Raw genomic sequence first — 14100 nt, 5'->3', positions numbered from 1 at the left:
TGTAAATTTCATTAATTTATGGTGGACTTCTAAAAAATGTGAATGGAAGAATGGCTAAACAATCAACGTACGCACACCTTACATAAAATTGTAATGCCGATCTCCTCGGACCCGTTGCGAATGATGAACACTGTCTGCACTGTAATACTGCGATTTAAACGTTGCAACACAAATTTAGTGAATGTTTCCGGGTAGCACCTGCTTGGGCTTACGTACAACAGAGAATAACAAGAATACTCGAGGGATGGCAACGTCTTTCTTTCGAAGAACTAATGCGACCAGCACTACTGAACATAGCAACTACCAAACGAAGTCAGATATTGAAAATTTTAATTCTGTTCATCAATTATGTTAATGAAATTAACGGAAGAATTGATGTTGGCGCACTTGCATTCTACTTAAGATGCGAAAATTAATTTTTTTGATGTAAATACTCTTTTATATTTTTGAAATAAACGTTATATTTTATTTAAAAAAAAAATAAATAAATAAATAAACATAAAATTTGAATTTGAAAAAAGTTTTTGCGTTGCTTTCAATCCATTGCTTGGTCTATCGCCTGTACGTGTTATCGTGATTGTATTGTATGACTGTTTGTGAAAACTGAAAAAAGTCGTTACTGGATTTTTTCTCTGATGAAACCATTATGAAACATGATCTTTCATGAAACCTTTGTTTAGTTCTAACAGAAAATATGAAAAATTGCAAATATTCTATGCGAATCAAAATACATATACATACACTATTGTCGACTGATAAACATATTTTCACATACAATTTGCGACTTTTTAAGAAGCACCTTTTCATTTTCCCGTAATTTCAAAAGACGGGTGGGTAATGTCGGGGACATAACCGGAGTGACGTAGGACTATGCAAAGGGGACAGCTTTTGTTAAATATATATTTTAAATATATTGTTTTATTTTCTTCACCTACGTGAATACCTACCTATCTACCTGAAAAATGGATTAGTTTACTGTTTACTCTTTATGAATATGTTAATGATTCTGAAAAGAACCTTTGGTGTTGTGTTTTTGTTATCACTCGATATTCCCATCTTGTTCGGCTAAACCTTCCTGTTTAGCGATTTGTTGTCACTCGCCACAGCTTTCACAGTTGGAAAATTTCTTCCCATCCAGCTTGTGACATATTTTACAGTAAATTACATTCAATGGCACGTCGCATTACCACCACTCAGTGCCGGATTGGAGGTAATTTTAACTTGTAATTGAACATTTGCGATGACAGTGGTACATATTCAAGACAGCTTGAATATTCATTAGATCACTAAGATATCGAATCCAGTGCTGATGGCTTGCTAATACTTGGCAAACATTGAACAATGATTATTAGAAAGGGATAGTCGGAATTCTAAAGACAACATTATATTCTAACGAAAACTCAGCTCTCGATCACTTTTAAATATTTCGCTTTCTTTTCTCTTTACGTAGCTTTAAATCTGGTTTTGTAGTAATCCATTCCTGTATGTAACTACCGTATTGTTTCGCTACTCGTAACTGCATGTCTATTTTTTTAACTTTGTTTTAACTTGTAATTGAACATTTGCGATGACAGTGGTACAGTGTCGACTTTCAATGTGGGATCATAATTTGGATCTCTATGTTTACAAGAATGTCCAACTAAATAAGTCACATTACATGTCCGTCCAATTAGCTAAATGTCGAACTAATTGTAGATTACTGTACTTTCAATCTGGAAACAATTTAAGAATTGGTGAAAATTGAATAATCAGGAAAGTCCCCAACTATCAATAAGCTCAGAACAACTGCCAAATTCACATACTCATCAAATCCTGGCAAACAAATTATGAAAACATCAATTTGTGTTTTATTATTATTTTGGATAATGTTTTAGAAAGCATTGAACTTTATTTCCTAAACTCTTTTTTGGAAGGTTTAATGGCCCTGAAAAGCGCCTTGTTTCATGGAATGGTTCCAATTTAGAAAACTTAGTACTCGTGGTTTTGAAAAAAACCATTTCGAACGCCCTCGATGCCGCCTTGTTCTGGATTTGCCACCAAAGCAGTTTGTATAAAGAACAAACTTTTTTCTTCTGCTACCTGATGCCGTTTTGCGATTGCGTTTGCCACTCGCCATTCGCTGCAACTGCCTGTTGTCTTGATGTCCGCCGAACCGAATGTGTTATGTTCCGAATGCAGGTTTTCTTATCGTCGCGAGCAGCTTTGCCAGCCAACTCGATCACTCCGGCGGCCGAAACTATATAACGCCGGCTGTGTGGACTGGTGCACTGGTACTAACGCGCTCGGCCTAACTACCCTTGCGGGGAACTCCAGATCAACACGGTTCGAGCGGGATTTTGCCTTTCCCTTCACTTTTCCTCCTTTGCCATATCCAACCATGGCTGCTTGTGTTGGTTTGTTGATGTGAGGTGATGCGAAACGATGTGGTGTACGGTTCGGATGAGAATGATCGTTACGGCAGCGGAGAGGGGATTTTTAAGCTGACTGGCTGGCTCGAGAATTACGCATGTGTGAGACTGCAACCAATGTTTCCCTCATTTTTTTCTTTTTCCTTTCCAATCGTGCTTCATTCTATTTCGCTGCTGCTCTGGTTACCCGTTTTGGTCGGTACGATTTGAGGAGCACAAAATGGACCAATCAAAAATGGGCACATAGTGTATTTGGACAATGCTTGATATTTCACAATTATTCAATTATTTATCTCAAGAAAAATGAAATGTTATTCGTTATGAGAGATGCGTAGATATATTTCCTATCAATTGATGCAAAAACCTTTGCGATCTATTGAGAAATGCTCGAGTTATAAGCGTTCCAAATCTTGCATTTTTTCCTACTTGTTCAGTGCCTAGATTTCCATTTCACCCCCTATATCTTCCGGTTAGACGTAGTCCTACGTCAGAAATATAAATTCCATACAAAACAAAAAAATGTCCAACGCTATCAATGCTAGCATATAAATAATTTTCTATGTATGTTGGGTTCCAGCTAACATCCTATGTTGTTCTTGATACCCATATTGATACCGCAGAACGAAGCAGCGAAAGAACGGATCAAAAGAACTGGTTCACTTGGATGAACGGATAGCGACTGAACCGTTCATCAAAGTGTACTACACTGCCCATCTATAATCTATATTGAAACGCTGATTTTCCCTGACTCATTGGTTTTCAAATCTGTGTTAGAGGAAGACACAATTCCCAGCAATCGTACATCAACCGCTGCGCAAACATAACTAAGTGTATTAAAGCAACTTTTTTTAAGCTATTGAAACAATTTTTAACAATCATACAACTCTTGGACATTTTGTGTTTCGAATGAAGTGATTATCATATCACTCCGTTCAGCTGACAAAGAGGTATTAACGTTCAAAACATTGCACCCCAGCGTCACTCTCTCGTTTTCGAAACTTTGAACTTACACCCCGGTACAGAAATGAAACACGTAGTCCTACTTCAAAATTTCATCATCGAATTTATTTGTTTACCATTTTTCGTGAGCTTCGAAGCTTCAAAAGCAACGTGGGTATAATAAAGCTTAATTCATTTAGAATTCGGATCACATTCGGATCGGAAGTTGTATCTCGGGATTGGTAGAAGGTGCAAAAAATAATAATTTATTTAATTTATTAACTATAGATAATTTATTACTTTTTTCAGAAAAAAATATGGGAGGTTGTGTCCAAGACACGACCGCATTGTTGACGTAAACCTACGCTGTGGTTCAATTCAAGTCGCTTGTTTATAACTGCGAATATTATTTTATAATGCTACGAAATTTTAGAAATAACCATTCTACCAGTTTGGTCGTCCTGAAATATTTTTTTTTCTTGTAAAATCATTTCACGATTGTTTGATGATTCATTCTTGTCCTCGCAGAACTCAACGTTGACTTTATTTCATAAAAACCTGACCTGGCACCCTTAACGAAAGACGTGGTTCTACGTCAAAACAATATTGAAAATTGAAAAAAAATCGATCCAGTGAATGAATTTTCGTACTTTTCTTCTGAAACCCTCCATCAGCTCTCTGATGGTCAACCTCAGCGGCCTTTTCATTCCACGATCTCGTCATATCTGCATCATTCCGTGTCACTTTGGCACTCTTCTTCAATTTCGCTTGATAATTGCCCAGTATTTTCGATTGGACGAAATTGGGGACAATGGAGGAGATTTAGGTCTTTTTCAATGTAATTGGCCCCATTGTCACGGTACCGTTGAAGCACCTCTCGACTATAGAGCCAGCTCGCTAAATCTGGCCAGAACTTCAAGGGACTTTATAACGGAAATAAACGTTTCTGCAGACACTCTTCCCTATACATTTTCGAGTTCATTGTCTTATTTGTGACGAGAACAACTTTCGAGTGCGTTTTTGGCCACCTGATTATGCTTCAACGTCCTGTTTGGTTGCTTGCATGTTTAGAAATTACAATATCCTTCTCGCATATGAATTTTGTGAATGGTACTTTAGTTAGAGTTGTGTTATTTTGGCGATGTCCTAGTCGGAGATTCCCGGATTTGCCACATTTCTTCTCTCGGCTTCCATCCCGCACAATATTTTCAAAACAAAACGGATCGACGTGAAATTTTTACCGTCGAAAGATAAAGATTTTCCAAACAATTCGCTGTCAGAAGATTTCCGATACGCCTACTACGCCTTACCGCTTTTGTAAAATGAACAGTGATTCTTCTCACTGATTCTAACTGAATCAAACCTTAGTTTTAAGTTGGCTTTAATGAATATTCAAGACAGCTTGAATATTCATTAGATCACTAAGATATCGAATCCAGTGCTGATGGCTTGCTAATACTTGGCAAACATTGAACAATGATTATTAGAAAGGGATAGTCGGAATTCTAAAGACAACATTATATTCTAACGAAAACTCAGCTCTCGATCACTTTTAAATATTTCGCTTTCTTTTCTCTTTACGTAGCTTTAAATCTGGTTTTGTAGTAATCCATTCCTGTATGTAACTACCGTATTGTTTCGCTACTCGTAACTGCATGTCTATTTTTTTAATTAAATTTTCAAATTTCTTGTAACTCTCACACATGGGTATGTATAAACATTTACGAACACAATATCGTTCGACAAAAGACCACCGTCTCCCGGCGCGAGTCGTCCGTATACGGATCGCCGACTTCCCCCTGGCTTAAAATCGGTGTCAGCAATGGTAACAACAGTGACGACATCACCACTAACACTAGATATCCGGCGTCTACTACCACTATCACTACCACTAGCATAAGTACGATCCAAAAGCAGCCGCTGTCACCTGCCGCGGTGGTTGACAGCAGCGAAACACCGCCGCCCCTCTTGCAGCTACAGCAACGAAAGCAGACGAAGGTAAACCGATCGCAGTGTGCGTGTGTATGCTTTGGATGTATTTTTCCCTCGTTGATTGCTCTCATAGCCCGCTTTGATGATCGCTACTTTTCGCTTCGTTTCGTTCCTTATCGATGTAGTTTGTGAATCATTTCATCGAATCATTGTGCCATCTGTACATACTACACACCAACACACATACAGGCACATATACACTTACACTCTCGAAATTCATACCCCCCACCACTCACCGATTTAACAGAAGAGCAATTCCAAATGAAATCGTCCTAAAAATGCAAAAAAAAATGAAGGTTTGTATTCCGTTCGAGTTTGAGGAAATTAGTACTCTTCTTTTATATGTATTTTAAATATGTATTTTTTTTATTTTTTTCATTTTTTTCATATAAAATAGAAGTTAGAAGTTAGAAGAAGTTATAGAAAATTTTAAAAAATAGTCTAAGATGGTAAAACTATTTTTGACGAACTTTGTGGAACATTTTTGTATGTTAACTATCATTTTTAGCCACAAATTATGAGTCCTGATGTGATTTAAAATCTTGAGTCCTTGAGTCCTGATGTGAAAAAAAGATCTTTATCAATCTCCTTCTAAATGCAGTTATTTTCGAGATATTTAAAAAAAATATCTCTAATTTATTGCCTTCTTGATATTGATAGTTGATATAGTTGATGATATTGATAGTAAATAGACGCTAAAAAACATTTGAAGACATGTGGGTTAAAACTCCTAAACATAACATGGGTAACTCCTAACCATATATTTTTACCATAATGATGTATTTGGAAAAGTTGAATGGCTGCATTTAGAAGAAGATTTATAAAGAGCTTTTTTTATTTTAAATCATTTCAGGATTCAACATTTGTGGTTAAAAATGATTGTTAACATACAAAAATTCGATGTTCCACAAAGTTCGTCAAAAATAGTTTTACCATCTTGGACTCATTTTTTCGATTTTCTACATGACTTCTATTTTATATAAAAAAAAATTAAAAATACATATTTTAGATATTGCACAAAAAAGTTTTTTTTGTGAATAAAAAAAGAGTACTATTGTTTTCTCAGTGTATATTTTTTTCACGTTTCAACATCAATACTCTATAACTCTTTCTAAGACACTATTTCGGTACGACTCATAGTTCTTGAGATATAAATTAATAAAGATTTCTCTTGCTAAAATCGATACGCCCTTTTCAAAAGTTACACTTGAGACAAAAAATTCCCAAATGCTGTGGAAAACTTATGTTTCCTCCAACCCAAACGAAATACAAACTTTTATTCGAATCAAAAATACTCATGTTTCGTCATTTGTCTATTTCATTCGGAATTGCTTAGAACCGAAAATACACTTGCGTGTTCCTCTCTCACACACACACAAACACCCAACACACGAGAATCCACTCACATTTGTTCAACGATTTACTCATTTCCGGCCCGCTACTTACTTTTCCAGAGCGTGGACTCGGACGCAGCCTCGCTGAATTTGAACTCGACCGAAAACGATGCACCCGAGGTGGAAACTTCGAGCGAAATCATGGCGGACGACAACAAGCCAACCAACTCGAACGACGAGAGCTGGACCGACGTCAACCTGAACGACGAGGTTCCCGCGGAGCTCAACAAAAGCACCACGGCCACTGCCCTTCGAGGTGGGGTGATCCCGGAAGGGCTAGCTGGCAACGCTGTGATCGGTGGGCAGCTGTCTCCGGCGATGACGACCGGTACCGAACATCCGAACAAACTTGAATCGGACATTGCGGTGGTGAGGGTACCGGACAACTATCAGGCCGCCAGCGCACGGGGTCGACCGGAGGATTTGAACCTCAAGGCACCCTTCGTGGGTCAGATTCCGATGGCGATCCCATCGCGTGAGGCCAGTCTCACCCAGAAGCTGGAGATAGCGCTGGGACCGGTTTGTCCACTACTTCGCGAGATCATGGTCGATTTCGCCCCGTTTCTGTCCAAGACCTTGATTGGATCGCACGGTCAGGAGCTACTGATGGAGGGTAAGGGTTTGACCACGTTCAAGAACAGTCACTCGGTGGTGGAACTGGTGATGCTGCTGTGCTCCCAGGAGTGGCAAAATAGCTTGCAGAAGCATGCCGGGCTAGCGTTTATTGAACTGATCAACGAGGGACGATTGCTGTCGCATGCGATGAAAGACCACATCGTGAGGGTTGCCAACGAGGCGGAGTTCATCTTGAACCGAATGCGAGCGGATGATGTGTTGAAGCATGCTGACTTTGAGTCACAGTGCGCACAGACACTTCTCGAGCGACGCGAAGAGGAGCGAATGTGTGATCACTTGATCACAGCCGCGAGGCGAAGAGATAACGTGATCGCCAGCAGATTACTGGAGAAGGTTCGGAACATTATGGGTAATCGACACGGAGCGTGGGGTGATACCAGTGGATGTTATCAGAAGCAAATTTTCTGGAAGCTTGACGCTTGGGAAGATGACGCACGACGGAGGAAACGGATGGTGCAAAATCCACGAGGATCCAGCCATCCGCAGGCCACACTGAAAGCCTCTCTTGAAAACGGAGGCAATGAGGATGCACGCGAAGCTGGACGGGACGAGATTTACTCGCAGATCGCTGTGCCCCGATCTCAGCAGCCGGATCTGCTCGACGACTCGGAACTGTTGATCGAGGATCGCGAGCTCGATCTGGACTTGACCGGTCCGGTCAACATTAGCACTAAGGCGAAACTGATCGCACCTGGTCTGGTCGCCCCCGGCACGATGTCAATTACGTCTACAGAGATGTATTTCGAGGTGGACGAAGAGAACTCCGAATTCCAAGCTATCGACCAGGAGGTCCTGAAATACTGTGATCATTTACACGGCAAGTGGTACTTCTCCGAGATTCGTGCCATCTTCTCCAGACGCTATCTGCTGCAAAACGTAGCGCTGGAGATTTTCCTAGCCAGCCGAACGTCCATACTGTTCGCTTTCCCCGATCAACACACGGTTAAGAAAGTGATCAAAGCCTTGCCACGGGTTGGCGTTGGCATTAAGTATGGAATCCCGCAGACGCGTCGCGCCTCGATGATGTCCCCAAGGCAGCTAATGCGCAATTCCAATATGACTCAAAAGTGGCAGAGACGTGAAATTTCCAACTTTGAATATCTGATGTTCCTGAACACGATCGCGGGCAGGACGTACAATGATTTGAACCAATATCCGGTGTTTCCATGGGTCCTGACCAACTACGATTCCCGCGAGCTCGACCTCAGTCAACCTTCGAACTATCGGGATCTCTCGAAACCCATTGGTGCATTGAATCCATCGCGTCGAGAGTACTTCGAGGAACGCTACGAAAGCTGGGACACACCCGGCATTCCTCCGTTCCATTATGGTACCCACTACTCGACAGCCGCATTCGCACTGAACTGGCTGATCCGAATCGAACCGTTCACGACCATGTTCCTAGCTCTGCAGGGTGGCAAGTTCGACCATCCGGACCGTCTGTTTTCGTCGATCACACTCTCCTGGAAGAACTGCCAACGTGACACATCGGACGTCAAGGAATTGATTCCGGAGTGGTACTTCCTTCCGGAGATGTTCTACAACTCGTCCGACTATCGGTTGGGTCAGCGCGAGGATGGTAACAACGTTGGGGATGTTGAGCTACCTCCGTGGGCGAAAACTCCGGAGGAGTTCGTACGCATCAATCGGATGGCCTTGGAGTCCGAATTCGTATCCTGTCAATTACACCAGTGGATCGATCTGATCTTCGGCTACAAACAACGTGGTCCGGAAGCGATGCGTGCCACCAATGTATTCTACTACCTGACGTACGAGGGTAGCGTCGATCTGGAAACAATCACCGATCCCGTCACGCGTGAAGCAATCGAGAATCAAATCAAAAACTTTGGCCAAACGCCGAGCTTGCTGCTGATGGAGCCCCATCCACCGCGAAGCTCCGCCATGCATCTGTCACCTATGATGTTCAACACCATGCCGGACGATGTGTGTATGTCGTTGAAGTTCCACCTGAACTCGCCGATCATTCACATCTCGGCTAACACGTACCCACAGCTGCCACTGCCCTCGGTTGTAACCGTCACGGCTGGTCACCAATTCGCGGTCAACCGCTGGAACTGCCAGTACACCGCCAGTATTCAGAGCCCGAGCTATGCCGAAACGTCCCAGAACGTCACCGCCAATCTACCGCTCGCGATGGATCCGCTTCTTTGTGAGTTGGATCAAACTTACATTTCACGTATGAATGTCAATATCTATCCTTTTTCTTCCATGCAGCCCAAATCAACGGTCACAACAACAGCCAGCACCAGAACCGGCGTCACCTCGGGGACAACTTCAGCCAGAAGCTGCGCATCAAGTCGAACTGCTACGTCACCACGGTGGACAGCCGGTTCCTGATCGCGTGTGGGTTCTGGGACAACAGCTTCCGGGTGTTCTCGACCGAGTCGGCCAAGATCATGCAGATCATCTTCGGCCACTTCGACGTGGTGACGTGTCTGTCCCGGTCGGAGTGCAACATCACCTCGGATTGTTACATCGCGTCCGGGTCGGCCGATTGCACCATTCTGTTGTGGCACTGGAACGCCCGAACGCAGAGCATCGTCGGGGAGGGAGAGGTATAAGGCTTTCGGAGTGTTATTTTGATTGAATGAATGTTCCATTATGTTTTTTTCGGTGCAGATTCCAACCCCTCGAGCAACCCTAACGGGTCACGAAACGCCGGTGACGTCGGTTGTGATCAGCGCAGAGCTTGGTTTGGTGGTTTCCGGATCGATAAGTAGGTTCAAATAGCTCTTATCCGCGAAATGATACACTAACAATTTGCATCCTCAACAGATGGTCCAGTACTGGTGCACACAACCTTCGGTGATTTGCTTCGGTCGCTTGAAGCGCCGAAGGACTTCGTATCGCCGGAAAATATTACCCTCTCCCGGGAGGGGTTCATCGTGGTCACTTACGATGAAGGCAACGTCGCCGCGTACACAATCAATGGAAAACTGCTGAGGCATGTGTCTCACAATGATAATCTTCAGGTGAGTTCGCGCGAGAAGAATTGAAGCTGTTGACTATCTAACACAATCGTAACGATATTTGATTTCAGTGCATGCTTCTGTCACGGGATGGAGAATATCTGATGACGGCCGGTAACAAGGGAGTTGTCGAAGTCTGGCGAACGTTCAACCTGGCTCCGCTGTATGCGTTCCCCACCTGCAACAGTGGAATTCGCTCTCTTGCGTTGACCCATGATCAGAAGTAAGTTTTTTTTATTGCAGCCATTTTCGATGAAATGGAGGACTGGACAAGAAAAAATAGTTTCCTCAGTCGTATGCTTTGTTTGGTTTGATCGTATACTGCATTCCTCACTACATTGCAGCAAAGTCTTTTTTTTTTACGTAGGACAACGTTTTTAACTGACGGTTCCAATAAAAATAGAGTTTACATTACTAACTACTTTTGCTGCCAATGGATTTTTTACGATTTGCATACCAATAAAATCAGAAACTCATTAAGATTTGTTTGATGTGCTATGCATTACAAAATTTTAATCTTTAAATAGTGCAAATTGTTGAAAATTGGAGGCATTTTCAATTTCCCATACATTTGTTCTGTCCGTTTTTGTACTAATCTACCCGTGCTGTCAATGGGCAGCATAAGAGAATCTTTGCGACCTAAACTCCACCCTTGCACAATGAGAACGTTATCGCTAGTTTCAGTCTCTTTCTATACCCTGAACAGCGAACTTCTTCGTTTCCCCACAAGCTTTGGTGTGAGCGAATATTTCACTCGCTGTGCCTCTCGCATTGCCATCAATACATCGAGCCGATGCTATGGCAAAGCAAGCGTAAAGGTTATAAGGTTTTGCGTCATATTATGTAGGGAAAAATCAAGCTGAAAAATATGTGTAGCTCACAAGTACCCTGCTGGATTGTTATGTGTGAATGTGTTTCGCGTGCCAATGACAAAACTGTATCCACCAAATATAACATCTACGACAAAACAACTGCAACTGTACCTCACCTAGCAATCGTCTCCTTTCGAGGGCAATAACATTAATAAGAGTTGATTTCGAAAAGAGTGCCAAATGGTGATAGGTGTGTGTATGCTTTATCGCAAACATTTAGACCCGTATTTTTTATTTTTCCGCTAGGGTGACCATTTCCGTTTTAGGGTGAAAAATCACTTTTTTCACTTTTTTCCTAAAATGACTTTTTTTAAATTCATAACTTTTGAACTACTGGACCGATTCTAATGGTCGACATATCAAATGAGAGCCAATCACAGGAAAAATACTTCAGCTGCGGAAAATCAAAATTTTGTTTTCGTTATTATTGATTGTATTTGTTTTTTATGGTATTTGTTTTTTTATGGTTATCATGGGAAAATTCTGAAAATTTGCTTCTGCAAATATCGATTGTATTTATTTTTTAATGGTTTTCTTGGTCTCGGGACCAAAGACGCTATATTTTGATTTTTGATTTTTTTAATTTTTTTTTCTAGAAAGCTGAAGATTTTTTACATAAAATAGAGATTCAGCTTTCTAGAAAAAATATTTAAAAAATACGGCGTCCTTGGTCCCGAGATGGTCCGAAATTTCAGTATTTTTTTTCTAAAAAGACGAGGTGATTGGCTCTAATTTGGTAGGTCGACCACTAGAATCGGTCCAGTAGTTTAAAAGTTATGAATTTAAAAAAAAGTTATTTTAGGAATCTAATTGAAAAAAGTGATTTTTCAGACCACCCTAAAATAGAAATGGTCACCCTAACGAAAAAATGAAAAATACCAATTGTTTGCGATAACGAACAAATCAACCACTTTTCACGACAATCTGAGAACCACTTTATCGGTTTGGCATGGAATGGCTGTATATTTAGTCGCCTTAAGCTACCGGTGTTTGGCTATTGTGTGCGTTGTTTGGCTATCATCAACATGGTGGTTATTTTCGTTGCGCGAAACTTTTGATTTACCCATACCCCGTACGTATGAATAGCGCATATTTACTATTTTAAGTTGGGATATTTGTACTGTTGCATACAATCTCCTAGCTTTGTTGACGGTTTTAACTGAAAATTCGAGAAAAGTTTTCTCATAAACGGCCATTTTAGCGATGTTTCATTTATGTGCGCTCTCTATCGGACGCTTGTTTGATGTTGGTTGATTGAATGCACGGAAGATAGATATATTCAGAGCTTTATAATTTATCATCAGTACACGTTATTTTCTCTTACATTTTTGCTTGCGTTTTCCTGGAGGAATTTTTTTTTCCAATCTCCAAACTAATCCTCGAATTCATTTTTCTATCTGCGATAATTCAACAATAAATTCCAATTCATATTCCATATCATCATGCTACATGGGCTGAAAAGTCTTTCAACAGATGGCGAACAATACTCATTTCGATTTTTCACTAACTAATGTGTGAAATTTCATGATATTTCGTTTATTTGTTCACAAACTACAGTTTTTTAAGGATGACTACCTGGACATTCGTATAGAAAATGGAAAAGGAGGAATATCATGGTTTGATCAAGCGTTGTTTTTTTATGGGAAAAATTCTGAACAATCAATGCAGTGGTTGACGAAATGTTATTCCACTTGTACTCCTTCGAGAACAACAGTTTATCGGTGGTTTAGTGAATTCAAAATGGGCCGTACAAGCACCGCAGATGCACCTCGCTCTGGAAGGCCAAAAGAGGCTACGAATCCAGAAATCGTAAAACAAGTGCATCGACTCGTTTTGAACGATCGTAAGAGTGAAGTTACGCGAGTTAGCTGAGACCATAGGCATTTCAAAAGAACGAGTGACATACATTTTACACGACATTTTAAACATGAAAAAGCTATCCGCGCGATGGATGCCGCATTTGCTGACCGTCGACGGTTTGGCGTTGTTGAAGCGTAATTCGAATGGACTTTTTTCGACGTTTTGTAACAATGGATTAAACTTTGATCCATTACAGCACTCCGGAGTCCAACAGGCAGTCTGCAGAGTAGCACTGAGGCATATTTTGAGGACCAAGGACATAGTGAACGCGATGCGACGCGGATTTCATTGCGGCGAAACTGTATCTGTAAGCTGTATCGGGATATTGAAGATATAGTTAGCATTCATCGCTGTAAAGAGCTGATCTATTTGCCGATCTCGTTTTTCTGATTCCCGATGTTTAGTTTTTGGTCCTTCTTCACGATTTTGACGAAGCGTGCTTCGTTACTTTAAGAGCCCCCGCACATTGCAGACTTTTTTTCGACCGATAGTTTGGTTGGGTTGGGTTGCTAGTGCAAAACAGTCCGAGTCAACGAAACAGTCGGGTTGGTGAAGAGTGCGCACTAGGGTGCCAAAGAAAGTGGTCATCTCGAATTTCAAAAAGATACTCCAAAAAAAATGTTCACCACCTCGAAAAAACACCCTATGCCAAATTTCATCTCAATCGGACTTAAAGGAAAGTGGTGCAAAACGGTCAAAGTTTGAGTTTTTTTGAAAGTCGAAAAATTATCAGAGGGGGGAGTAAAGAAATCGGGGTTTTCGAAAAAAATAGGTTGATGCCAAATGTCTTAAAATTGCATGAGAGATCTACTGTCATCTCGAAAAAAATTTTTTTTCGTCAAAAATCGACACTAGGATTTAGTTCTTTTTCATTCGGCTGCGAAATGTTGATTGCACGATAATATACCTTATGCAAAATATATGTTCATTCGGACTTCATTCTTTAGTGTCGCAGGCGTTAAGGTTTGCGTTTTTTGAAAACCGAAAAATCACCGAAAATCGGGGGTGT

General features: G+C 41.1%; 1 protein-coding gene across 24 annotated transcripts in view; it reads left to right on the top strand.

Moving 5' to 3' along the window:
• LOC129762521 (neurobeachin) overlaps positions 1-14100 on the top strand; it is a 250072-nt gene that overhangs the window by 216436 nt on the left and 19536 nt on the right. For 14 of the 24 annotated variants that reach the window (XM_055760843.1, XM_055760842.1, XM_055760841.1 and 11 more), the window contains 6 exons: positions 5097-5345; positions 6794-9539; positions 9605-9945; positions 10010-10106; positions 10166-10362; positions 10431-10582. In XM_055760843.1, the coding sequence (XP_055616818.1) occupies positions 5097-5345; positions 6794-9539; positions 9605-9945; positions 10010-10106; positions 10166-10362; positions 10431-10582 (3782 nt within the window). The remainder of the gene's footprint in view (positions 1-5096; positions 5346-6793; positions 9540-9604; positions 9946-10009; positions 10107-10165; positions 10363-10430; positions 10583-14100) is intronic. The other 10 variants (XM_055760855.1, XM_055760856.1, XM_055760854.1 and 7 more) reach the window with 1 other exon arrangement.

This window comes from Toxorhynchites rutilus, chromosome 1 (genome assembly GCF_029784135.1).
Source record: "Toxorhynchites rutilus septentrionalis strain SRP chromosome 1, ASM2978413v1, whole genome shotgun sequence".
NCBI classification, from domain to species: Eukaryota; Metazoa; Arthropoda; class Insecta; order Diptera; family Culicidae; genus Toxorhynchites; species Toxorhynchites rutilus.
Note: the sequence above shows the minus strand (reverse complement) of the source record. Positions and strands in the feature narration are given on the sequence as shown.